A 27,367-nucleotide genomic window follows, 5' to 3' on the forward strand; every position below is an offset into this window, starting at 1 on the left:
GTAACTGTAATTCTTACTTGATAACTGTTTTGTTATATGTAATTTTGCTATGTTAAAGTTAAAGCCTTCCTTTTTTTGTTTAAACAGAAAAAGGGGAAATGATGGAGGAAGGTCATTGGTTAATTAATAAAGAAACTGCTTGGCCCTGATAGGTTAGAACATAGGTGGGTGGAGTAAACAGAACAGAATGCTGGAAGAGGAAGTGAGGTAAGACTCCTCAGACAGATGCCATGCCACTCTGCTCCAGGGCACATGCGATGAAGCTCTGACCCAGGATGGACATAGGCTAGAATCTTCCTGGTACGTGCACCTCGTGGTGCTACACACATTAATAGAAATGGGCCAAGCAGTGTTTATATGAATACAGTTTCCGTGTAATTATTTTGGGGCATAAGCTAGCCAGGCGGCCGGGAGCTGGGTGGCAGGAACACAGCCCGCAGCTCCTTCAACGTGGATCTTTATATTTTCAATCAGAGGTCAAACCAACTAACTGCCTTCTGATTTATGAACCATTCTAGTTCTGGGTTTTTAAATATGAGATAAATCTAAAAAGGCCATTTCTAGACTCACAACTTCAATTCTCTTTGAAAGATCAGCAGTGTGAACTCTGGAAGAGACAGTGACTTCAGCACATGCACAGCCCCCTGGACACACGGATTCCAGTCCCTGTTTCAGAAGCCATGGCAGGTAAGATAAAAACTAAAAACTAAAGATGACATCTTGATAAAAGTTAGTTTTTCTTGAACTACCATTCAGAGAGGTGAATCTTTTATGCACTAGAAAACAAATATACTTCTGAGGTGGACGAGAATAGCAAGAGCAATGCTCACACCACACTCATTCTGTGTGACACAGAAGTGTATGTTTTTCTGAGAATAGCCAATAGCCAATAATTGTCCCATCACATGAAAAAGGCCACACACGTGGGAAAAATAGGAGAAGAGCTGTTCTTACTGGCGCACCAATGATGTCCCAGTTGGACTCCCAAAGAACGCCACTGAGATCACAGCAGAGCTAGGATGAACACGAGGAAGTTACAGAGGCAGACTCAGTCCTGCCAGAGCTGACTGATCCCTGGTTCCACTTTCCGCTAGGGGAAGAAGGAAGGGGCAAGCTTCAACTGTCAGGAACCAGTTGGTAACAGCAGAAAAGGTGGGATATAGGATTTAAACCTAGGAATGAAAATGATCTTGTTATGCTTCTCGGTTTTAAAAGAGTTAGCAAAAAAGTATATTCCGATCGAGTTCCTGATCTCAACAATGGCGCCACTCATTTCTCTAGGTCACCAGAGCAGTCCATCATAAGCAAGATAAAGCATAAAGCATTTTACAAAAGGTGTCACAGCAGTACACATGTATCAAATATTCAGAATATAAAATGTCACACAAATTAAAACATGTTAATAACAAAACAATTTATTATTGCTTTGCAATACTGAAGCGGCTACTAAAGGATTTACTACATAAAAGTTTATCATAAGTATTAAAGAAAAAAATTGCTTGCTAACTAGCATCTTACTAGCAAAGTTTACATGTTAAATATACATACCTCAACCAGTGAGCCTCAGACACAGGGCACTGCAGTACTGTTTATGAGATACACATCTAGCGATCTAAATGTGTGGGCACGGAGGGCCTCTTGGGCCTTCCTAGAACTACTACTTCAGACACAGATAAATGCTGCTTTGTTTCATATGCTAATAATAGAAACAAAAAATCCAAACAAAATGAAAACAAAAATTTCAAATAATTTTAGTCTAAAGAACTAAATTTGAGGCATCAGCACATTATTTTAGAAGAATCTTCAAAATCCGAAGAGCAAGCATACTTCCAGGCAAAGGGCTGTTAGAGTCATTCACTTAGCGGTGACTGTCTAAGCGTGCGTCGTAGAGCCCATGCACGCCTGACTCAGCATCAGCACGCTCTTCCATGGCTTCAACACTTTTAAGCTATCTGCACATACGCAGCCCAGGCTGCATGCAGGAATCTCACCACTGCCCTTTCCTTGAATGCAGCTTTGTATAGTCCAGCCAAGCTGTTAGATTCAGTGAACTCTGCCCCTGAAAGCGATCAAATCTCAAGTGCTATGTGGAGAAAGATTACTCCCAATTTCCCTTGGCAATTCTCTTCAGAAAATCCTTTGCTTGAATAATTTCTATTATGGTACAAAATTAATACACTAGCAAACGCTGGAAAGCAGGGCTCAGTTCTTATCAGGAGGCACTTTGGGGAGGAGAACGGGCTTTGCCTGAGTGAAAGGAAGGCCTGCTCAAACTCCTGGGAGAGCTCTAAGCCACCGTTCTAAATGCCACGATGTAACCTCTAGACAAAGAGAAGGCCGAGTGTTTGGATATCACAGACTGTGTGCTCACACGTCACTGGAGTCCACACTCACAGCAGCTAAGCTCCATAAGAGAGTTCTTAGGACTCAACACAGTGAGCTCACCAAACGATAGGCAGACCATATTTAAATTATATAACAAATTCTGCAGAAGGTTCACCTTAAAGAGAAATAAAATCTATGCTGAACAAAAAGTAAGCAATTTGCCCTTAAGCAGCTCAAACAGAAGAAACCCAAGTGTACAGTGTTCCCCATCTGCCCGTGGGCGCACGCCACTGAGCGTTCTCACAAACAGCGCCAGACAGCGTACTCCGCTGGGTGTGCAGCCCCTTAAAGGCACACAGGGGTCTATCTCTTTGTAAGGAATGACACACTGGAAACACACAGTTAATATTTTCATGACCTCACACTTACCAAGTAGAAAACAAAGAGCAATTAGATAAATAAAAAGCTTATAGTTTATGTTCATAGCGAGTCATCAATGTGACAGTCACGCACCCTGGAGCTGAACAGTCAGGGTGTGCGGTCCCGCTTCGGAAGGAGGGAGGAGCTACGGCAGCCCCCTTGCATGACAGTCAACAATGAACAACAATCACTGCTTATCTTTAGTATACCTTGCACTGCTAGAAGCTGCTCCTCTGTGGTCCAACGGGCATTAATTTTCTGATTTGACTACAAAATTAAAACAGAAGTTTCCTAGTGAGGATGTGAAGGCAGACATTTTTCCAACTTGCTTTTCAAAAATGTTTCACCAAATCACAAGACATGAGACCGACATGCTGACTCATGGGCTTCATTTTCAGAAGGGCTGAACGCGCCTCGAGTTACCTTTTATCCACACACAAAGATAATGCCAGAAAAATGCACCCATTTGGGGACTGAACAACACCGATATTGCATCATTTTCCAGTACAATGTTCCTATTCCATATCACAGATCTGGTTTTGGCCCAGCTTTTAACGTTCATGAGACCATTTTCGAGAGGGTCCGTGACTCTAATATTTCTTGGCTTCACATTAAGTAAAAGCTGTGCTTTCTTCCATTACAATTGTACAAATCAGACTAAGAATGGAGGAAGCCAAGTCTGAAAATATTTCTTTAAATTTCCGAAGCAGAAAATGATTCATTGATAAGACCTTTTATTTTTTCAAATCCCAGGACCTCTTAATGTTTCTCTCAAAGTCACTGTTAAAAAATCCTACAGCAATCACCACCGAGCCAGACTCCAATTCACTGAGGAGTAAGTCAAGAACCTTTTGTAGTAGAGGGGGAAACCGGTACACCAGCTCACGGATGACCACAGGACATACTGCCAAGGTAAAGCAAGCTGGCACAGTACCTGGACCTACTGGGCAAGTGAGCAGGCAGCGTCCTTCGAGACGGGACATCAGCTCTCACCTCTGGGGACACCAATGAGACGAGGCCTACACTTCTAATAAACAAAGTATTCAGAAGAAAGAAACAACTTCAAAGTCAGAAACAAAATTTTGAGAGACAAAAGGAAAAAGGTCTGGAAGAGCAAGGAAGGAAAAAAACCGAAAAATAGAAATAGAGAATTTCAGGAGAGATAAAAGAGCACAGCACACAGTCCGGGCAGCAACTAGCCAGTAAGCTGCAAGGCCCCTGAGGCAGAGAAGCACAGTTTCTGAGGCACACAGAGTTGACCAGTGGGGCCTGGGGTTGCAGGACTGTGTAATTCCAGCTGCTTGGGAGGCTGAAGCAGGAGGATCTCAAGTTCTAGACCAGGATGGCTACAGTGTTCAAGGACAGCCTAGACAACTTAGTGAGGCTTCTCTGTCTCCAGTGAAATAGGGCACAGACCCCAGTACCCTCCCGTCAGGGAAAAGGAATCAATAAAACCAACCTGGACACCCAAGCAGTTCACAGAAAGAGAGCAGCGTGGAGGAGGGGCAGAAGCTAAGCTGGCGTGTGAGCTCCCAAGCCGTTAGGTGGAAGCCAAAGGAGCTCACTGCCAACTCCTGCAAATCGGTACCAGAACCATTTAAAATGGGTCCAGACATTTCAGAGTGGTGGTGAGAAAGAAAAGGGCCTCCTGCAACTTAATCTGACCTAGAAAGCAAAAGCATTATAAACTGGCCCATTCTTCTCATAAAATAAAGCTTTTATTTACTGTTGTCGCGGGTATGGTGCATGTCTATGCCGTGCACACATGTGGATGTGTGGAGGTCTGAGAACAACTTTACGTGGGTTCCAGGGATCGAACTCAGGTCTCCAGGCCTGTGTAGCTCCTTTGCCAGAAGAGCGCTCTTTAGGGCTGGCTCATCCTAAGGCCATTCATGACGTGGCCACAGGCTTTCACTTGTTTTTAGCACAGCTTTTCTGACTACAGAATGGAACTCTATGACCCTTTGGTTTTGAAAATCGTATGATCATATCATGGGGCTTTGTTCTTTGAAGCCTTCAATATTTTTCTCAAGCCTTTAACTCTTTGTTGATCAAATCATTCCTTTTGAAGTCCTGGCTGCCATTCTGTTCAACTGTTGCTTCTGAGGGAGTTATCCGTCAACAGTCTTACAGGTGGTGGGAGCCGTTCTCTTGTACAGACGCCATCAGTTTTCATCTGGGCCAAGTCTAGAGTCTCCTTGGTTTGCACTGCATCTGCATTTTATCAGCACAGTAATGGATGTGCACAGTGCTGAGGAGGTCAATCGGGTAGCCAGCACCTCACTGCTGGCGGGTGAGCTCTCCTGCACAAGCAGCGACACTTGCTTCATAAACTGCTCAGAGGATGATGGGAGACAGTGCCCAGGTCAGCAAAAACTGACCAGTGACTGTGACGTCTGCTCAAGCCCAAGGGAAAAGGGAGCAAAAATGAAACAGAAACACGGACACTATAAAAATGCCTTTTATGTAGACTTTAGGCCTGTCTGAAAGGCAGGGTCCACAGGCAGAGTCCTGAGGTCTGGGTGGGAGACGTCCTCTCAGCAGCACTGCAGGGTTAAAGCAGAGCGAAGGCCGCTCACCACAGTCCTCAGCCTGACAAGCAATAGCTGTGCTGGCGGCAGGGAGGAGGGGATGTGCAGTGGGGGCAGGACTTATACCAGGACAAGACTCTTAAGCCTGGAGAGCCAGCAGAAGGTGTGGCTGAGAGGTGCTCATGGGAGATGGGAAAGGCGAGTGTCGTTTGGGACACACTGAAAATGAGGCACTGGGACTCAGGTGGAACTCAGGTTCCGCACAGATAAAAACACAGTCTTCATGTATCCAATCCATTTCTGAAGGTTTGAGAAGATTTTATAATGGAGTCATTCATATATTACTTAAATGTAAATGAAGTTCTTAAACAAGGCTACAAGCTTTCTTTAAAGAAGTAATGTACGTCCCGTCCAAAAGGACTCCTGAGTGTTCTCCCACAGGCAGCTGAGGACACGCACTGTCCTCATACATTCGCCAGCCCTGGGACAGAGCACTGGGTTTTTACCTGAACCCAAATATGGCTGTTAAACTCACGTAGACGAGTGTGGCAGAAAGACACACAGCACCCTTAAACACTAGGAACTGCTCGCACTCCAAAGGGATACACTAGAAAGTGACCTGAGAAACGGGACTCAGTATCCAGGCCATGACTGTGCTCCCTGGGTGTAGACTGGGTAATGCCATCAGCTGGTGGAGCTGCTACCATACCTGCCTGCTGCCCCTCTACTTCCTCAACTGTTTGAACAAAATTCTGATGTATTTATGATGTAACTTGGATGCTGTGAAGGGATGAGATTATATTTCTCCAGGAGAAAAAGAGAACTTAGCCCATGCCTGTATGCACGTGTGTAGAAACTACTGCTGAGGGGAGACAGTGGTAACAAGAGAATGCGGTGTCTCGGTGGTTAAGGAGAAGGAAAAGGACGGCTAACCACCTAAAACAGCTTCCCATTGGAGGGTCTGATCTTCTGCAGCAAGTTAATAGCCTTTAAATGTCACCTCTGGGTGGGAGACTGCAGGAGGGAGATGCCAAAGCTGGTCAGGATCAAATGTCTGACAAAATGGAGACAGGGAAGCAGGGCAGACTGAAGAGAAACAGGACAAGGCATTTTAAACGTGAGGGCCCTTTAAGTTATCAACCCCAGAAACTTTAATTTGAAGAAGGATACCTAGAGCATGACTCGTGAATGAAAACTAAACCCTGGTTGTCACAGCGACCTGAATCTGGAATGCCTATTTTAACAGTAACTACACAAAATACAACAATAATAGTGACAATCCTGGCAGCCTCAAAGAGCAGGCCGACCGGACACCAGGCCCAAGAGCAGGCCGAGCAGACACCAGGCCCTCGGCTCGCCTTCGCTTGCCTCTCCGTTCTGTCAGTGGTGCGTTCCCATTATCTGGGAAGAGCTGGGAAAGTTACCAGTTAAACTTCCTGCTCAAGGCTGGAAGCATGAGCGCCCGTCATAAAGGCTGGGAGCAAACACACGGGATGGGACCCCAGTGTCATCCCTTCCGGTATAGCTCTTCTCCCTTCCCTGACCCCCAGATTTCACTGCCTCCACCTGTCCACGCAGTCATGAACCACACACAGCTCCTCCACCCCAACACACGTGGATTTCTAGCTTTGAAATGGCGCTGTCTCCTGTCCTCATTCCTCTGCTACCCTGCCGGATTCACTTCTGACTGCGCAGCAAGCATGTTTGCCTGCTGCAGTGTCTCTTGCCCGGACACTGCCAAAGCAGCTTCCCTAGGATGATGTCACTCTTTAAAGAAGCTGCAGCCCCCCCGCCCCGCACCTAATTCAAAGGCGCAATTCTTCTTCTAGCTCCACATTTATCTCGAAGCACCCTTGCGTGTAACCCACACCAGGTGTTCATTTTTCTCTGCAGCTAAGATCGCCTTTCTAGGCAGAAATGATTCTTGAGAAAAGATGTCTTTTTCTTCCACCGAATCTCAGCACCAGCTCACCTGCCACCCTCCACCGTTACGCTCTCTCTGCCTACTCCGCTGAATTCTGTGTGTGTGCACATTTACCTCTGTCCTCACCACAGCGTCTGTCCTGAGGGGCCCAGCCAGGGTAAGTAATGCCCAGCTGCTTTCTGAGAGCGTTTCTTTCTAAGTCTACACGTTATCAGTTTATCAGATAATATCTAGATTACAAGTATTTTTTAAGCAGGCAGGGAACAATTGCCTTATGTCCTGTTCTCCCCTCCTCCTGCATGCCCCACCGTACCTAAATACTGCCTTAGATGAACAGGGCATTAATACATAGTTGTAGAAGTGAACGTACTTTCTTCATCAAAACTTATTCTAGATAAAATCAAAATTCAAAACCAAATTATTAATAAAGCTCCTCAATAACGATGAGAACTGCGTCTAAGGCATAATCCCTCCAAGTTATTAACAGTTTTGATAAGGTGAAGTCTAATCCAAGGGGGAAAGGACTGCCTTCCGGTGTCTTTCATGAGATCTAACCAGTGTTTCAGAACATATCCATTCAAGTTGCCCGGTCCTGAAAGCAACAAGAATATGAGAAACGCAAGTGTGCTGTGGAGATTTTCTGGAGGATAGTGCTCTGTGTACCTCAAGTCAGACGAGATCATTAAATCAGCCAAGTGCACCCAGACGTTGGTGAACCCATAGACAACGGTAAAGATTTTGGTGATTTCATTTTGCTCATTGTTCTTAACTCAAAAGATATAATAAGTGTTTGATAACTTCTATCCCAGTAGCTGACGTGAGAATCTACCAAACAGTTTTGCTATTCTGTGACACTTCCTGTAAGCTGATGGTAGCACCAGGCACACCGGCCAGTCGAGTCTACAACCCCAGGCTAGCCACAGGAGATGCTATAGTTCACTGCTGGGTAATCTCGAGTAAATTGGCAACCCCTCTGAGGCGCCCGGCTCCTCACATCCAGTTGCCCAGCTAAAGACCAAGGAGGGAGCCCACAGTCAAGACGAGCTGCTTATGGCACTTTCCCATCTTATGCCATGGTAATGACTGAAACTAGCTTGTAATGCTAGAAAATTGAGCGTTAGAATTAGTTTTTCTTGAGATTTGGTACTTTTTATGTAAAATTATCTGGGCTTGTTTTCTTGTGAGAGAAAAATGTTGATTATAAGTTACTCAGCCTTTCCCCACACCCCTTGGAAATTTTAGTAGGACATCTAGAAATTCTCTATTTTATTCAAATTCTTAAATATTTATTTTTGTTTTTAAATTTTGTGTGGGTGTTTTTGCCTGCATACATGTCTGTGTAGCTTGTGCATCCTAATGCCTGTGGAGGCCAGAGGACAGCATCAGACGCCCTGGGCCAGGACTAGAGATGATTGTACGTCATCATATAGGGAACGGAACAGCCAGTGCGCTAAACTGCTGAGCCACGCATCTCTCCAGCCTCTGATTTTCAAACCACGGCATCAAAGTTCTCATGAGTAGTTCCACAGTTTTGCTTTTACATATATGGCATTTATTCACTTATCCATGCAGTGTGTGGAGCACGCATGTGCCTTTGTGCATGTATGGAAGTGACAGACAACTTTCAGGACCAGTTCTGACTCCATCATGCGATTCTCGGGTGCCCTTACTCCCTGAGCCACCCAAGCCAGCCCCCTTCACCCAGGCCCTGCTCCGCCAAGCCAGCCCCCTTCACCCAGGCCCCGCTCCGCCAAGCCAGCCCTCCCCCCCCCCCCCCCCCCGCAAGCTTGTTTTGTTTTTTGAGACAGGATCGCTCTATGAAGGGCTGGCTGTTCCTCTGGTCTCTGCCTCCTGAATGTTGACATTTAGGTGTGCGCCGCCACAGCTGGACCCCGCCCTGTGTTCTGTGCTTTATACCCGCTGTATTCATATAATCTCTAAGTTATGAAACTATTAGCATATGAAATTTGGCTTTATATATATGATTAAATATAAAATAACCAATTCAAATTTTAAAGTTTCCTCTTGCAGTAATACATGAAAATAAAATATTTTGTGCTATACCTCCCTTAATTCAGTGCCACTGGAGTGTATTTAGTTTACTTAGGGGCTTGAAATGAGACCCCAACCTATGCATCTCTCCTTGTTTCCCATAACCTAACCCTGATGTGGGGAGCACTCTTTATCCTACTGCCTCTCCCACCCCCCATCTTATCTGCAGATATTTCAGTCAGATGTAGGAGACACAGCAAGGACCCACAGGAACACAGACAGCTATTTGGTCACCATATTCATAGAAAGACCAATTCAGTATATGAATCATAACTTGGGAGCCTTTAAAAAATCAAAGATTTTACAGCTGAAACTTTTGTAAGAAGATTTCATTGGATTTTAGGGACATTTAAATTCTACTATATTTACCAAGAACAAAGAAACAAAATACAAATAAGGCTGAAAAAAATGGGTACTATCTTTATCTATGAGATTTTGTATTTTCAGGCAAAGTGTATAAAAAATATGCACAGTAAAATCTTCATTGAAATATGAGCACCAAATAAGTGTTTTAAAGTAAGATTTTGTTTAAGAAAAATCCCTTGGGATTTATTTTTGGTGCCAAGTCACGTGGCAGAAAAGGGCCCCAGACGTGTGCCAGCCTTCCCACAGACCTCCAGCCTCTTGGGCTCACTCTCAATGGTGGTTTTCATAGTACTTGCTGAGGGCAGGGCGAGTGAGTTAATTTAAAATAAAAAGATCAGTCAAGACTCAAAAGATAACGATGTGAATGAAAAATTCAGCATGATAAATTGTCCATATTGTGAAAACTTCAGAAAGGACAGAGTAGAACCTGAGCACCGGGTAACTTAAAAGAACAGGGGGCTTAACCACAGGGGCTTTCAGCATCCTACCTCGGGAGGTTTGAACTCTTCAATTCCACCTTCCATTTTCTGCTTAAGTGCACTGTTTACTTGCTTAGCATTCTGAACCTTCACAAAACAACAAAGTTTGTGTCAGACCATGTACTTGGTACATTTTTACAAGTACAGATAAGTGAACAGAACATATATCAAACATCTATCAAAGCCATCTTAGGTTTAGGTTCAGGGGAACAGACATGATTATCACAGCAAAGCACATCATGCTGCCATTCAAGTAGCACATACCTGAAAGACTGACAGACAGACAATCACACACGTACACACGCATGCACACACACACAGGCACATGCACACACATTTCATGGAGGAGCAGTGCTGAGTGGGATCAGGGCTCCACTCCTGGAAGGCCAATACTTTCCTCTCATCTTAGGCAAGCTACTCTCACCTTAATGACAAACTTTTTTTCTTTAAAAAATCCAAATATGATTCAAATGAAAAGTCCTGTCATTTTTTTTGTTTGTTTCTAGTTTATTTCAAGACAGGGTTTCTCTGTATAGCCCTGGCTGTCCTGGAACTTGCTACGCAGACCAGGCTGGCCTTGAACTCAGAGATCCGCCTGCCTCTGCCTCCAGTGCTGGGATTAAAGGTGTGCCCCACCACTGCCTTGGTAGCTCTGTCACTCTTCAAGCACCCACAGAGCACATCACAGTCTTTACAGCCAACGGCAGCTGGCCTACACAAAGATTAAACTATCACCATTTCTCATTACCATAATGTTGACAAAATGGTAACTGTTCCTACAATAGCAATGATGATAATGCCTAAAATTTGCTAGGTATAAAACATCATTCTTGATATGTTAAAAATCCTTCAATTCTCACAATCATTCTGTGTGGTAAATACAATTAGTTCTTCTATAACACAACATACATGTTCTCAAAAGTTACTATATTATGTAAAATCTTCAATTAAAAATCCCGTATCTTATGGGGAAAGGATACTTATTGGGCACAACATTCAAAACCTTCAATGAGAAACATGAAAAGGCAGGAAGCTAGCAAAATGGGGGCTTTATATACTCTAAATGGTTAGGAAATGTGTAAATGCTACAGTAGAGATGGCACTTGACCCTCTAAGGATGACCAGGTTGGTTTGAAGATGGGTGTCAGGCTGACTGCAGCTTCTGAGTTACTGTCTGTGGCAGGATGGCCACCTGTAATTCTCCCCACATTTGACAGCAGACGTGCGTGGTTCCCAGCACGCAGGGAACTGATACAGCTGCCACACAGTGGCGGCTGTGACAGTGCTCAGCCAATCAGGTGTAGTATTTCACCAACAAAAAAATATATATTGGCCAACACAAAATTCATCCTATGCTCAAATTGTTCCCCAGTCTATCAAAGTACTGGAAGACACATTTGTTCTCTGTTTCCATTGGAGCCGTTCACAGAAGTAAAAACATAAGGCATGCAGAAGTGAAGACACCTTTCTGGGCAATCATGTAAGAGGTACGATCTGAATGTAAACCAAGTGCAAACTCCCGCTCTTTGAGCAACAGCCAGTCTCCAGTCTGAGGCCTGCATGTGAGCACTGTCTGCTTGCAGCTCACTGACTGGTCTGGTTCTCACCAGTGTGGGCAGTCAGATAGCATTAAGTTATGCATCACTTTTTTTACAGCCAGGGTATCTGGAATAAGTCACCAGATGGTTTAGAGTAAATTAGCTGGCCACGTTAGAAAACCGCACAGAGGGAAAGGAGATGAGGGGAGAGTAAGAAAATAAAGGAGGTGTTTGGTGGGCGGCGGGGAGGGATGTTCCAGAGGAGACAGAACCTAAGGCAAGTTTTAAAGCATTCAGCCAGCAGCTAAGGTTGGGGGGACAGAATGAACTGTAGGCAAATAGTATTCAGGAAAAAAGGAAGGATGTCGGACCAGAGCAAAGAGCCAAAGAACCATGTAGTACACCAAAGAATCTCAATTTTGCCTAAAGACTGAATGAAATTGAAGACTTTTAGTCAAGAAAATACGATCACACTTGCCTTTCAGAAAGGTATGTTTAATAGGAATGCAGAAGACAGAGTGAGGTGAGAGTTGAGACAAATACAACTCAAGTCAGAAATATTAATTATCCAATTAAGAAACCTCTCCTTGCACACCTTTAATCCCAGCACTCGAGGGAGAGGCAGGTGGATCTCTGTGAGTCTGAGGCCAGCCTGGTCTGCAGAGTGAGTCCCATGACAGTCAGAGTTATGTAGAATGACAATGTAAAACAAACAAACTAACTAACAAACAAACAAAAAACCAACAAGAACAAAAAACAAAAACTAGAGAAGCTTGGAAACAAAATTGAGACCCTTTTCATCAAGACGACTGTGGGGAAAAAAGGAGATCTTGGATGACGTCAGTTGAGGAAGTGCCTGTGTGTGGCGATGCTCACAGATGGGAAATACAAGTGTGGGGACAGCCACTCGTCAGTGCAAGATGAGTGCTGCTAATATACACTTCACTGTGGCCCTATCAGATGAGTAACCACGGAGAGAAGCTTGCCGCTAAGATACACTCCACTGTGGCCCTATCAGATGAGTAACCATGGAGAGAAGCTTGCCGCTAAGATACACTCCACTGTGGCCCTATCAGATGAATAACCACGGAGAGAAGCTTGCCGCTAAGATACACTCCACTGTGGCCCTATCAGATGAGTAACCACGGAGAGAAGCTTGCCTGTAAATGGCTCCCAGCCAAGCGCTTGAGCCACTAAGGCTCAAGTTTTGAAGATGTGAGGAGAAAATGAACTTCCGCAGGTTGTTCCCTCCTTCATGAGGGTGCTGTACATGGCAGGCACAAACACAAAAAAATAAGAAAACAAACAAATGAATAAAGGAAAAAGAGCTCAATTATGAGGAAATGCTCTAAGAGCAGAAGTCAAATTGCAAATGAAAACAATAGGCCTCCTCCCTCCCGTAATAGCAAAAGATTACAGGAAAACTAGCTAGAACAAGGGTTCTCAACCTGTGGATCGTGACCCCTTTGGGGGTTCAAGAGGTTGCCTGAGACTTTCAGAAAACACAGATAAATTACACTGTGGTTGATAAGAGTAGCAAAATTACAGTTATGAAGTAGCAACAAAATAATTTTACAGTTGGGGGTCACCACAGCATAAATGGTGTATTACAGGGTCATGGCACTAGGAAGGCTGAGAGCTGCCCATCTGAAGATTTCCATGGAGAAAAAGTGCTATAGTTTGGAAAATGGGAATCTTTGATGGCAAAACCAAGTAAGAAACAGATAAAGTGGATAAGAAAGGCCAGGTCCTATAAGTTGTGTGGACAGCTCACTATGTCCATGATGTTGGTTCCAGCCCGGAATGCTAACTCCTGTCCAGATGACACAGAAGCTGCCTAGGGGAAGACAGGCTGAGGTCTGGTGAGATGGACTGATGTAACCACTCGTTACCACAACACTCTTTCCTATCAATAGCAATTGATTTGCATAAGGTCTTATGGGCAACCCTCAGTGCTTACATACAAGGGTCTTAGCATTAAAAAGCCACGTGGACATTTTAAAAACACTGCTACTACTTCAGCCCACAGTAAGGACAGCAGCAGTGGTGGTGACTCACTAAGGAGACACAGTGTGCCAAACAACCTACACACAGCGCTACAGGCAGCGTTCAGCAACCTGCAACAGTATGGCTATTGTTCCTTGTTGTACAGGAAAAGTGCAGGCTAGAGAGTGAGCTATGGAACTTGCTTAGAATCAGTGCTGATGACAGCCATGCTGGGATTTGCATCTACACCAGCAGAGGAATTTCATAAAGTAAACCAAGCTTGGGATGTGGCTCAGGAATACAGTATGACAGCTGAGGCTGTGGAGTCAAGCCCGTACTCTGAAACAAACACTGCCACCCCTCCCCCAAACCAAACATTGTAACATCTAAAAAAGAACATCTGCAAACTCTAGAGTTCAACCTAAACAAACACAGATACACCAATGGACAAAGTCATAAAAGACACCGCTTCTGTAAAATACCTGACGCTTTAGAGAGATCAGCTCCATGTCCAGTTGTCTGAGGATGGTGTTGGCTGCGTTGGGACTGCAGGAGACAGCCACCACGTCCTCCGGGGTTAAATACATGCCCTTGGGTGGGCGGCACTTGGATCGCTGGGAGTGGTGGCGGTGCTGCAAACTCTGGTACTCCCTCCTCCCGAGGCCAACCTTGCTGGTTTGGACAGGCTGCTCAGTGCTACCCTGGGGAGTGCAGGTGGAAGAGCAGAGACTTTGTTTCCATCAATGTATGTAAACAACCTCCTACAAACAGGAAGATCTCCTACACTGCAACACTCCCGACAAGCTTTATTATTCACGAGTCCAAATAAGACACACACACTGCGGTGTGCTGACACTATGACAAAACATATACATATTCTTTGATTTTTCAAGGCAGTTTCTCTGTGTAGCACTGGCTGTCCTGAAACTCACTCAATAGATCAGGGTGGCTTCAAACTCACAGAGATCCTCCTGCCTCTGCCCCGCCCCCCCAAGTACTGGGATTAAAGGTGTGTGCTACCACCACCCAGCAACAAAATATATTTTTGATTAATTCAATAAAATGTTTAGTTTCTACATCTTGAGGTCTATGAATACTGAAAAAGTAAGTTACACTATAAAATTTTCCCATTTGCTTATACAATGAAGAGCTGGGCAACAACCCTACCCCAGACTATAAATTATACATATAAGGGTCTGCAAAAAGAACAAAAGACAGTTTAGGAAATATATGTGTATACTAGGTAGCTGGTAAAAAAAGAGAGGTTTTATTTTACTTGGAGTTTCAGAACAATGTATGGAGTTGGAGGTTAGAATGGATATAAGATGACCTTGATTCTGATGGTGGGGACGTTATCAAATGTATGCATGTGGCTTGTAGACAATAAAACTCTAAACCCAATATTAGGTATCAGTTCATGCCCCAGAAGAGTTAAAAAAGTTGTCCAGTAATGATGAGAATGAGCTACTAAGTAGCATTAATATTTAATGTCCTAAAATGGAAACACCAGTGTCACTCTGTGCTTCTGAGAGGAATCCATTAAGACCTGACACATATCTTACTGATACATTGAGAACTTCTTTTTTCAGGAAGTGGAGTTGAATCCATACAGCTGTGTAGTCAAGTGTAATTCGCCTTACTGCTGGAAACTCAAAGCAACTCAGGCAAATCTGATGTTCAGAGAGATGCCTCCTAAAGTCTTTGGATCAAAGCTGATGGTGACTGGAGGCCCTTTCTCAGCAGTGGGGTCGTGCAGGGCAAGAGAGACAAGGGCAGAACGCTAGGAGCACCCATCAGTGTGGAAAGCAGGGAAGACACCCCCATTGGCTCTGCCCCGGTTCGCTCCGCCACAGGAGAGGGCTAGAAGTCGTCTAGAAGTGGTCGTGCCTGTGCCAGTCTTGGTTAGAGAAACAACTTTGAAAAGTCTTCCCTGAGAACTCCCAATCAGAGTCCTGCCTCAGACAGGTTTAGGCCCTAAACATCTATGATCTTTGTAGCCTGAGAAGCCCCACATAAAACATTTTGGAGGCATAGGATGGTTGTGCCTAGATACACTCAGAAGCAAATGCAGAGGCTGTTTGCAAGAACACGGATGTGTATGAGCTTCTAAAGGATATTCCTCAGGAAAAAGCAAAGAAAGGACAGAATCAAGAAAGAATGGTGACCTAAATAATCAATAAACATATATGTTAAAAAAACCCACCAAATTTAAGTTTGAATAAGTTAAAACCAAAACCAAAACAAGATGTAACTGAAACTGTGGGTTTTACACAGATCAGTAGGGTTTGGAGTCATGGTGTCTGCTGGCTAGAAAGTCTGGGAACACCAGCACTAGAATCTAACCTAAATATAGGAGACAAAGTCTCCTGGGTCCACAAGAATAGAAACACAGGAATAGCCAGCTCAAAGTAGCAGTAAAAGAATGGGATAGATACTCCTCTAAAGTAGGCCACAAAGGAAGGAAGCCAAGAAAGGCAAACAGATGGATGGGAACGGGCTCAGCAAGGAAAGAGTTCACGGTGCAGTCTGAGGACCTGGGCTGTGAATTCCAGCCCCACACAAAGGCTTGGTACAGCGGCACATCCATAACCCCACACTGGGGGTGCAGAGAGACAGGAATCCTGGCAGCACATTGGCCAGTTTGTCTGGTTAGAACAGCAAGCTCAGTGAGAGACCATGCCTCAAAAGAAAGAGGAGAGGGAAAAGAAAGGAAGGAAGGAAGGAAGGAAGGAAGGAAACAAACTCTGGCCTGAACACCTGGAAGTGTGGATGAGTGCACTAGACAGACAGACGGACACACATACACCTGAACAAGTACTTTGGTTCTAAGAAGGCTACAGCAAGAAAAGTGAAAAGAGTTAGAAAAACAGGAAGAAATCAACTTCAAAAGTGAATCGTAGGGCTAAGAGCCACTCAGTGGTTCAAAGCACGCCCTGCTCTTGCTGGGGACCCAAGCTCTGTCACCAGCATCGACACTGGGTGGTTCATAAGGGCCTGTACCTCCAGGTCCAGGAGATCCAAGGCCCTCTTTTGGCTTCCGCAGGCACTTGTACTCAAAATGCATATATTTAGATGCTGTGCATGCATGCATGCGCGCGCACACACACACACACACACACGTGATTAAATCTGCCGATGACTCAAGAAAGCCAAAGTCAAGAGGACAGGAGTGATGAAGAGATTAAGAAATCTGAAAGCAGCTGGCATTCTAAAATTATTAAAATCTAAAAACTAGGAAAGTTAGAAAACATCAAAGTAAGGTCATTTAGGACTTTAAAACGTCATTAATGGAGAAACTTCAAGGGAAGGGCTGGACTAATCGGGACAGTCATGGTGGAAATGACACATTGTACCGAAGTGGACCCAGGTAGACACAGAGACGTGCAGCCCCTCCACTCCAGGGCTGTGCCATGCTCACTGCTCCCCTCGCCAGCTTCTGCCTGTCCACACTCTGAACATGTTACAAATACAACTCCTTACCTTAGGAAACAGTATGTGCATCAACTTAGCCTTTTCTTAATGACTGTAAGTCTCCTTATCACCAGCACACTGGGGCAGCTGAGCACTTTTCTATGGGATCCTTCCACCTCTCACTGAGCCAGCGTTCAGTGGTCACTGCTCTCCATATACCTGCTACTACTTTCTAATTTGCTATAACATGGAAAAAACATTGCTGAGAAAAATTGGGTAACAAAACCAGAAACCCTAAAATTTTACCTAGCAAATCTTACCATGTAAAGGTGTGTTAAATCTTTTTCTAAGGGATTAGACTAAGAATTGCAACTGAGTCGGCCCATCTGTGACCAGAGGAGATAACCCAACACCACTATGTAACGGCTCAGTAGTTTTCAAGCTTGAAATATCCACTGAAACCGACTTCCTAAACCAATATACAGAAAGTCTTTCTTCGCTTCCCCAAAGATTTATTTTTAATTATTTGTCTGTGCGTGTGTTTGTGTGTATGCACACTGAAGCAAGAGGTGTCGGACCTCCTGGAGCTGGAGTCACAGGCCAGACCTGAGTGCCAGGAACCCAACTCCAGTCCTCTGAAAGGGCAGTAAGTGCTCTTAGCCACCAAGCCATCTCTCCAACCCCCGTTCTTGTCTTATTTTTGAGACAGGGTCTCAGTGTGTAGTCCTCACTGGCCTGGAACTCTCTAAGTAGATCAGGCTGGCCCCAAATGCACAAAGATCTGCCTGCCCCTGCCTCCCAAGTGCTGGCACTACAGGCATGCCTCACCACACCTGGATTTTGGGCTCTTTACCCCTTACTGCAGTCAGTCTTTACAAGCAGGCTACTCTACAGTGTGAGGACCCAGGGATCATCACCTCTTTTTTGGCTTCCTTCTTTGGATCATAGTCACTGTCGTTCCCGTCCATTGGGTGAGTCTCTTCCACATCATCATCACTGAAACAAACAACAGATCAGGGGATCTTCTAGTAACTTTACTAAAGGTTCCTAAGGATTGCCACTGGGAGCTGTGCCCCGCCTTTCTTCAGCTCTAAGAAACAGTCATTCATTGCGGCACTGTCAACTAAAAAGTAATAGACTTGGTGGGAAGGAAACTTAGAAGTTCCACTTGGATAGAGGGCATGTGCAGTGTGATGTAACTGGTAACTTCAGCTCTGTCTGCATGTGGTGTAAAGAGACAAAACGCAATCACAAAAATGGGGACGTTAGCTACTCAGGAATGTTATTTCAGCAAATGAACAATGACCATTTTGCACAGAACACATTCTTTAATATATTTGTGTGTGGAGGGCTGGGAATGGAACTCCACACACAAATGCTAGTGCTCTACCACTGAGTAACATCCCCAGGGTGTCTTTCGTTCACACTGAGCAACCAACAGTAGAGCAGTGAAGTCCTTACAGTCAAGATTCTGACCACTTGGCTCTTCAGCCCTGCAGTGGCTTCTGTCTCATGGAAAACACCCCCCCCCCAGAGAAGTCCCCAACAGCACAGCAAGGTAAAGCATCCGACCCACCTGTCACCCTGATTGTGTCTGTTGGCTAGTTTACGGGCCTGGCGATCCATCAAACTTGTCCTTGAGCGAGTTTTTTTCCAAGAATAGTAATACTTTACAAGACTTGCAATTGTCTTATCTGGAAGCTTAAAAAAAAAAAGTCCTGTTACTATTGAAAAGTTTAATTCATAAACTCTGACCAACACATGAATATCAATGTCATATTCTTGATAAACAAGGCATAAATGAAAACTATGTCATGGGTACCTTTATGAATGACAAGAACCTAGACTTCTGAGTGGCCGGGTGCTGGTGGCGCACACCTCTAATCCCAGCACTCGGGAGGCAGAGACAGGTGGATCTCTGTGAGTTCGAGGCCAGCCTGGTCTGCAAGAGCTAGTGCCATGACAGCTAGGGCTGTTACACAAAGAAATCCTGTCTTGAAGAAACCAAAAACCACTTCTGAGCAGCAGGGCACAGTGAGCCTGAGAGTCATGAATGACAAGAACCACAAAGCACAGGTAATAGTCACAGAACTCCACAGCACCCATGTCACCGACACGGCTGGACCAACGTCCTGTGATGTCACAAACTAACCAGATGGGAAGGGTCCCCGAGGTCCCCAGCATGGCCACGCCAGCACTCAGTATCTGCTTTCTTTTCTCTAGCTTACAGCCTGTGGTACATGACCGAAATCAACGTATGTCGACCTCGGAAAGGAGGTGGGGGACACGGGGAGAGCTCAGGGGAGACGTGTGTAGACACAGTGCTCATGCATTCTTGCAAAACATTAGTTTAAAAATATAGACTTTCATATGCAAAATGAAAGAAAATCCTAGAGGTAAAAATAGAAACATTCAAAAATAAACTTAAATTATTATTCTCCCCAAAAAACAACCACCAAACTTAGTAACTATAACTTCTTTGAGACGAGATAAAAGCAATTGCCTTACTGTAAAAGCATAAACCTGATATGCACAGGTGATTGTAGAAATACTGTATGCAAATACACCCATTTCAAGAACTTTTTAATATGAAAATGGAAAACATTTTATAATTAATAGGTAGGCAGTATTCAGTAGTATTATAATCATCCTAACAATAATTTGGATAAGACCAAAATCACCATACCATTTGTTGGATCCTGTGAAAGCTCTTCCCGTGAAAACTAAAGGCTTGCTCAAACAGGACTTTGTCTTCCACGGTCCACTCATCCGGAAAGGGGGTGAAGTTTGGAAGGTCCGCAAGGGACTTCTCGATGTCATGTTTGTGCCAGAACAACATGCCAAGTGCCTTTGAAGAGAAACCGTCCCCTGAATCTTAATGGACCTACTTCCGCCACTCTTAAGAGCTAAACACAAATCAGATTAAAATTGAGTCTGTGACTTCAACTCAAGACAAACCAACTTTGGGGCCTTTCACAGGGTCACAAGCTAGTTATTTATTTTAAGTCGAGGCCTCAGAACAAGTGCTGTGCCTGTCCTATTCGATGCAGAATTAAGAAAAGAGAAACTCTAAAGCTCACGACAAGACCTTTGCTCACATCTTAGCACTTTGTCAACGTGTAGGAAAATAGCCTAAAAGAAAGCTATCCAGTAAGGAATGGCAATCAGTAACAGAACAAAATTATCAACTATCACAGAAGAACCAGAAATATTCAGTTGGATTTAGCAGAGGAATATCAAGTTTTAACCTTTTAGAGTTATGTGCTAAACAATTCTAAGACTGAAGGGCACTTTCACTGCAACAGCCCCAATTGGACTATTCTGTCACATATTTAATAAAATATTAGTGATTTATTTTGCTGTTACCATAATGTAAACATACAATTATTAGAAGTCATCTAAGAAACTCCAGTGACTTCATCGGCAAGTCATTTCTAAAAGTGCATACTGTTCCCTCTATTTAAGTGGTGAGGCCCTACCTTTCCTAGATGGAATTTAAGTATTATTTAATGAGTGAGTTCTCATTCTGTTAAAAAAGAGACAGAATTTTTAGTGGTGAGTTTAAAAGTAAATTTCTTTATTTTGATAATAAAATTGTAACATAAACATGAAAATAAACCAATATTTACTCATATTTTGAAAGATTAACCTTCTCCAATATGAACAAAGAAGGCATGCCTCTAATCCCAGCACTCGGGAGGCAGGGGCAGGAGGATTCTGTGCGTCTGAGGACAGGCTGGTCTGTAACTGAGCTCTAGGACAGCCAGGAAGACATAGACAGATAGACAGACAGACACAGACACACACACACAAACGATGGGTAATAGGGTTGACTATAATCCCAGCACTGGGGAGGCAGGACCAGGATTCTGTGTGTATGAGGACAGGCTGGTCTGTGTACAGAGCTCTAAGACAGCCAGGAAGACATAGACAGACAGACAGATACAAACAAACAAGATCGGTAATTGGCTTGGTTATAATCCCAGCACTGGAAAGGCAGAGGCAGGAGGGACACTGCAAATTCCAGGCCAGCCAAGTTTGTACAGCAAGACATTGTGTCAAAATCAGTCAATCAAACAAACAAAAAAACCTAAAATCATAAAATAGGCCACCAAAAGCTTCAAAAAAAGCTCCAAAAGGGTAATTTGTTTAGCTCTAGAAAAGCAGGTCGATTCCAGAAACTTCCAGTGCTGCACCGTGGAGTGAGCGCCCAGAGACCCACTTACACAGAGCTGATCTCTCTAACAGCAGCCTACTCCTTCTACTAGGGATTCCGAGCACGGGTGAGATACTTGGCAAAATGAGCCTTAAGAGTGTCTACTTCAAAGCAGGAGGCAGTGGCATACACCTACAGCCCGGCTGCGGCAGGGTGATGGCCAGCCTGGGCAACACAGTAAGACCTGACCTTTTGGGATAAAAAGAAAAGAAAAAAGGTGGAAGTGATTGACGAAGACAGGCTGACACTGACTTCCGGCCTCTACAGGCCCACACATGGGGACACGCTCCAGCACACACATGTGCACACACCTCTCCATACCTGTTCGACATTGTAGCCATGCTTCTCCTTCGCAATGGCGACGTATTCATCCACTGGAAGGGAACAGGTCACATCACTACTTTCACAAACTTCAGTCTCTCAGATCTGGTTTTTTATTTTTTTTAACATGGTAAGATAATTTATCATTCTGAGTTAAAAATAGCCAAAGCTAGTATGAAATGTCTCTAAAGGAGACTTACACACGGAATCTGCGACTCCTCACCTGCTGGATGTGACAGGTTAGTTCGGAATGAGTAAAATTTCACTTGACCTAATAACCTTATGACCATATATGATAAAATTATTACTAAGTTAAGTGACATTACTGTAATTATTTTTGTATGCTCACAATCACTCATGTGGAAGTAGACAAAGGAACCCAATCACATTGTAAAATCCTAAAATAATCCTTGAAATACTTGGCTGTGTACGACCCGTTCATATATATAAAAGGCTGACTCATCTGTCCTTCTGCAAGCTGTCTGAACAGCGTGCTGTGTGCACACGCATCCTTAACACTCCTGCGAGCTCTCCAGAACGGTGTGCTGTGTGCACACGCACCCTTAACTCTCCTCTTGGCTCTTCTGCTTGTTTTGCGGTACTTGGGTCCTATTTTCACTTGTCTGCCACACATGATTAAATTAACAGAGTAATTCAGACAAGCAGTTTTCAGAGTGATGTGCTGGCTATTTCAAGGCCTCATTAGAAAGTAATCTGTTACAGTCAAAATTCACTCTGTGGTGTCCACAGTCACTCCTTTATCCTTTAAAAATTATTTTTACACATATGCATGTGTAATTAGTTCTTTAAACATATTTCTAAGAAACAGAACTCTTAAGAATTTTGACCCTGGAGTGGCTACTGTCTACCTGAACCTGCTTTTCTGTCCATTTCTAGTACTTTTAACTTTTGGTGGGGTCATTTGTCCTTTTATACCTTAGTTTCCTGCTCTAAATTCATGATTAAACAATATATTCTCCCATGATTGAATGAATTAACACTCAGAAGATGTTCAGGAGTATTTGGCACTTCCTAAGTACCTCTAAGGATCTGCTATTATTATTGAACATTACTATTTAATATATTATAAATATGCTAGAAAGCTATTTTTAAATGGGTGCTATATTATATCTTCCCAAGTATAATATACTTTCTGATACAGGAAGTTGAAGTTTTATATTTTGTTTAGACTCTACTTAAGTACGCTACAGACCTAGATGGATGCTGATGAAATATAACAAAAGTCTATCACAGTCCTTTCGACAGCCAAGTTCATTAATACCAGTTGACCAAAAGTGGATCAGCCCCAGATGGGCATTAGAACCAAGACAGAGCTTTAAAAGTACATACAGGCTTTGCCCCTGAAAATGTGGGCTAGTCAGACACCAATACTTTTAAGGTTCTAACACACGATATAACCTGGGTTGATCATTGCCACAGGCCTGCTCTGGACATCCCTGTGGACACCATTCTCAGGGTCATGCTACCTTTCTGCAATTTGTCTTTCACTATGTACCAGCGTACCAAACAGTGACATCCCATGACACTGTGATGCCAATTTTATGAATGAAAACCTCGGCAGGCCATACTGAGCAAACCTCTTCTGGGTTCTTGGTACGTGTCTCTGACTGAATGCCTCCAGGGCACGGGATCCCAGCTTAACAGTGGGTGACTCTAGAGCTTTTAAGTCAGGACGATTTCTAGGTGTGCAGATGTATACTCATACTCATTTTCTTTCTTTCGTTTTTGCATTTAGCTGCATCGATACCATGATTAGACTCTACACACAGGATATATAGGACATGGCTATTTTTCTCCAGACTAAATAAATCACAAAACATAAGTTCAAAAGTTGCTAGGACAATGCTTTTAAAGACAAGCTATTTGATGTCTGCTCGAAGGGCTGTCTAGTGTAGCTGCTGCTGTCATTCACAAACTCGATAGCTGAATGGAGGGTGGGATCTTAGTGCTGTTACCTGTATGTTTCCTATATCTGGTGTGCCGCAAAGGATTCCGGTCTGCTACATCACACTGAAGTCTAAAGCCACAGCATGATTCAGGGGTCCAGAAGGTCTCCGTCCAGAGTGGAGAGCACAAGATGGCCTGACGGCTGCTGAAGTCACTTCTCTCACCTCTCCTCTTTAAAGTGGGAATGAGAGTGGGCTCTCTGGAGTCTGAAGGCATCTCTCTTACTGCTCCATAGACGGAAGCAAAGCCTGGGCGGTTGTCTACATAACTCCCTCCCCTGCTTGAGGGTTTAAGCAGCAAAGCCATCAGAGCCTAGGTGTTTGCTTTCTTCGTGGGCCTGACACAAACTGAATGACCAGATTCACTATCCTTCAAAAGGAAAGACATTCTCATAGAGAAAACAAAGGCAATTCAGCTCTTAAGAGAACCTAAAAGACTAAAGCACAATTGCAAATTACATTTTCAACAGGCCGATTCCCTGTGGATCTTAGCGTTTGATCTCAGAAAAGAACTTACGTTTGGCATCTGGGACACTGTGGTAAGGCGACCACACAAGCATCCCTCCATTGTCTTTATCTGTGTACTTGGTAGCACCTGAGGAAAAATGAATTATTTTGAATATGATAGCTTTGTATTTATATTCCAAGTAAACATCAGCAAAATCTTATGTTTTAGTATAATACCTGCAAAGGACAAAGGCACAAGGAAACAGGAAGTTTATGAAAGTCAGCAGAACACTCAGTTTTGGATGGAGGACACTGTGGCTCTCTTTAAAGCCGCTCTGAAGCAACCCTGCCTTCCCTTCCGGTCACCTGACAGAGCGGCTTTCTGTACACTGGGTAGGGAGCTTCATCAAAACTGACCTTTCCCCTACAGAGCGCCTGCCTCACCCGTGCTGTCTAGACAGGGTGCAACCGCTGCGACTTAAAGACGAGCATCTCTCCTGGCGTGCATCGGATCTTATCCCTAAGGCTGCTAGCTTTCCTTTCCAGACTCAATTTCACCGCTCTTCATAGTGATAAAAACGCGCGCTCCAAGACAAAGGCATAAAAGTTAACACATTTCTTCTTCACATGATCTGACTGAGTCTAGAAGCCCACTGTCCTCTCCTAGGTATTTCTCGTGTTAACCTAAGAAGTCCAGAACATCAAGCCTCACACCTGTAGATACTATTATTAGAACAGGAGTTTCTTTCTGGCTTCTACCCAGTCCTTAGCTACAAGCCAGTTAAAACTACTAACAGGACACTCTGCTGCCAGGTGAGGACCACCGCGTTTCATGAGGCAGGTATCTACCTAACACCAACAGCCAGAATTTCAAATTAACCACATAAATACTAATAGAATTCTGAGGTTAAACTCAGATTATTGTAAGGGATTTGGAATACAGATATTCCTTACTACATTTTCTATACAGAGAAATCAGTTATGAGCCAATAATTTACTTCACTTTCAGAGAATCATCATATACTACTACTAAATGTACTTATTTAGGTAAGAATTTTTAGTTGGAAGATTCATCTCATATGATTTTAAACCTACATTTTATGATCTGAAAAATTAAGGTTGGTGAACAGGTTATCTAAGTATTTAAAAAAAAAAAAAACCTCAACTATACAAATACAGTTAAAAAGCAAAACCTTAGCCGGGCAGTGGTGGCGCACACCTTTAATCCCAGCACTTGGGAGGCAGAGGCAGGCGGATCTCTGTGAGTTCGAGACCAGCCTGTTCTACAAGAGCTAGTTCCAGGACAGGTTCCAAAGCTACAGAGAAACCCTGTCTCGAAAAACCAAAAAAAAAAAAAAAAAAAGCAAAACCTTTGTATCTTTGTGTTGTATCTTTTAAAAAAAAGGAGGCAAAAAGAGGAACTTAAAAATCTTCACAAATTATCTGATCAGAAGTTTATTGAGATATTCTTTAAAAACTGGTGCATATCTGTAATACCATTCTTTGGGGGGCAGAGACGGGAAGATTGGGAGTTCAAGGCCATCTTGGGTTACAGAGCAATCCTATCTCAAAACAAACCCACTCCAGTGCCAGCAGGTGCGTGACACACTCAGGAAGGGGGATCAGGAGAGAGAGCTGATAGAACCCAGGCTTGGTGACAAGCACCTCTTTCCACGGAGCCATCGCTCCGGTCCATGAGCCTCATTCTTGCATTGCAGAAAGTCTGATGTGTCTCATTAAATAGCTCTTCTCAAACAAGTATTGCTTTTTCTCCATTTAAAATACCAGTTATGATCCACAAAATTTCCATATTGTGACTAAGGGTCGAATACGACAGAAGCCAGCATCCTACTTGAGGACAGTAACCACCTCTAGTGTGGGACGATAGAGGAGTTTATGTGAGTGGCCCAATGACGGAGAAGGCGCAAGTAGGCACCTTACCATGTTCTTTCACTAACTACAGACCCCAACCTTTTCAATTAACATCACCCAAGAAATACTGATGTTTACAAGAAAGAGTATAGATTACAGACTTCAGACTCCCAGTCACTGCAAGTGTGCCACCTTGGAAATATCTTCTTGTGACTCAGTTTCCCTCATCTATAACAATAGGAATATATATGAATGTACTTCAGCGCTGCTCAAAGGAAAACTGGTAAGCTGATAATGTACACGCATGGGACAATCGACTACTAAGATACGAGTGTAAGGAATAAGGTAGGATTTCTAGTCTAGTGCAAAGTGCAAACACAGCAATCTGTAACTTTCCAAGACTGTCTTCGAGAAATTAAAGGACTTCGGTGAACAAATAATTAAACTAAGAATTTAGATCCCGAAAAGTGGTCTCAACATCTAAAAATCTGTTTATAAACCAAACTAGGTTTTATATTATATTCTGGGCTTCTAGCTTCAAATGGGATGAAGACTTTCCTCATAATATGGAAGCATGAATAACTTATGTGAGCACACGCATGTGCCTGTGTGCATGCACAAACCACGTGGTAGCCACAGGTCGACAGAGAGCACCTCCTTCTGTCAGGCTCCCGTATTTGTACTTCTGATACAGGGTTTCTCTACGCAGCCCTGGCTGTCCGGGAACTGTGACTGTGTAAAGCAAGTTGGCCTGCCTCTGCTGGAGTCAAGGGCATTCACCACCACTCCTGACTACACTTTTTTTTTTTTAAGACAGGATTTCTCACTGAACCTAGAGCTCACTGCTTCAGCCAGGCTGGAGAGCCAACGAGCCCCAGGAATTATTTCCACCTTCCCAGACATCGGTATGCACCACCATAGCTGACTTTTCTGTGGTGACAAGAATCTGAGCTGAGGCTCTCACGCTTTGTCTACTGAGCTCTCACCGGCACCAGACTTTCAGACTTGTGAGCTTCCCGTTCTCTTTCTCAACATAACCTGCCTGAAAAGTCACCTGAGGTCTAAGTTATACTGCAGTCTCCCTAGTGGAAGACTTCACCTTCTATCACCAACTATAGCCGGAAGATACTAAATGGCCCAACCCAGAAATAAAGAACACATAAGTTTAAACTCCACAGCAGCCTGAGTAGCATCATGAACTTCTGCAGTTCCGCTCGGTGCTTTCTAGGAAAGCTGTAGCCACGTATGCAAGGACTACATCACGGATGTTCTAGTAATAAGTGTCCTCTCACACGGAACAAACATGCTTCTTCTCTCCGACTCCAGGGTTCCAAGCTTGTTAAAGCTCTCCTCTACTGCACAACCCCTGCAGTGTAGGCCAGTCGTGCACTAACTCACTGCAGTGTAGGCCAGTCGTGCACTAACTCACTGCAGTGTAGGCCAGTCGTGCACTAACTCACTGCAGTGTAGGCCAGTCGTGCACTAACTCACTGCAGTGTAGGCCAGTCGTGC

At 43.9% G+C, this 27,367-nt stretch overlaps 1 protein-coding gene and 1 long non-coding RNA gene across 8 annotated transcripts in view; one reads left to right on the top strand and one right to left on the bottom strand.

The window, feature by feature from the left end:
* The window catches only part of Rcor3 (REST corepressor 3), a 41,198-nt gene that overhangs the window by 8,132 nt on the left and 5,699 nt on the right, over positions 1-27,367 (bottom strand). For 3 of the 7 annotated variants that reach the window (XR_005972611.1, XM_041635213.1, XM_041635216.1), the window contains exons 3-9: positions 24,054-24,131; positions 21,570-21,622; positions 19,719-19,880; positions 18,609-18,733; positions 17,950-18,028; positions 14,104-14,322; positions 10,107-10,184 (exon numbers count right to left, since the gene is read on the bottom strand). Coding sequence is in view for 6 of the 7 variants with exons in the window: in XM_041635213.1 (XP_041491147.1) it covers positions 10,107-10,184; positions 14,104-14,322; positions 17,950-18,028; positions 18,609-18,733; positions 19,719-19,880; positions 21,570-21,622; positions 24,054-24,131 (794 nt within the window). In the remaining variant the exon portion in view is untranslated. Of the gene's footprint in view, positions 1-1,079; positions 1,173-2,954; positions 3,013-10,106; positions 10,185-14,103; positions 14,323-17,949; positions 18,029-18,608; positions 18,734-19,718; positions 19,881-21,569; positions 21,623-23,545; positions 23,907-24,053; positions 24,132-27,367 lie in introns of those variants that run through there. The other 4 variants (XM_041635214.1, XM_041635211.1, XM_041635212.1 and 1 more) reach the window with 3 other exon arrangements.
* On the top strand, positions 606-26,958 carry LOC121435769. Its single transcript, XR_005972612.1, has 3 exons — positions 606-687; positions 7,170-7,357; positions 26,673-26,958. It is a non-coding gene; the product is annotated as an uncharacterized LOC121435769 (long non-coding RNA).

This window comes from Microtus oregoni, unplaced genomic scaffold, assembly GCF_018167655.1.
Source record: "Microtus oregoni isolate MIOR12 unplaced genomic scaffold, Mior012 000047F_ref0000412, whole genome shotgun sequence".
NCBI classification, from domain to species: Eukaryota; Metazoa; Chordata; class Mammalia; order Rodentia; family Cricetidae; genus Microtus; species Microtus oregoni.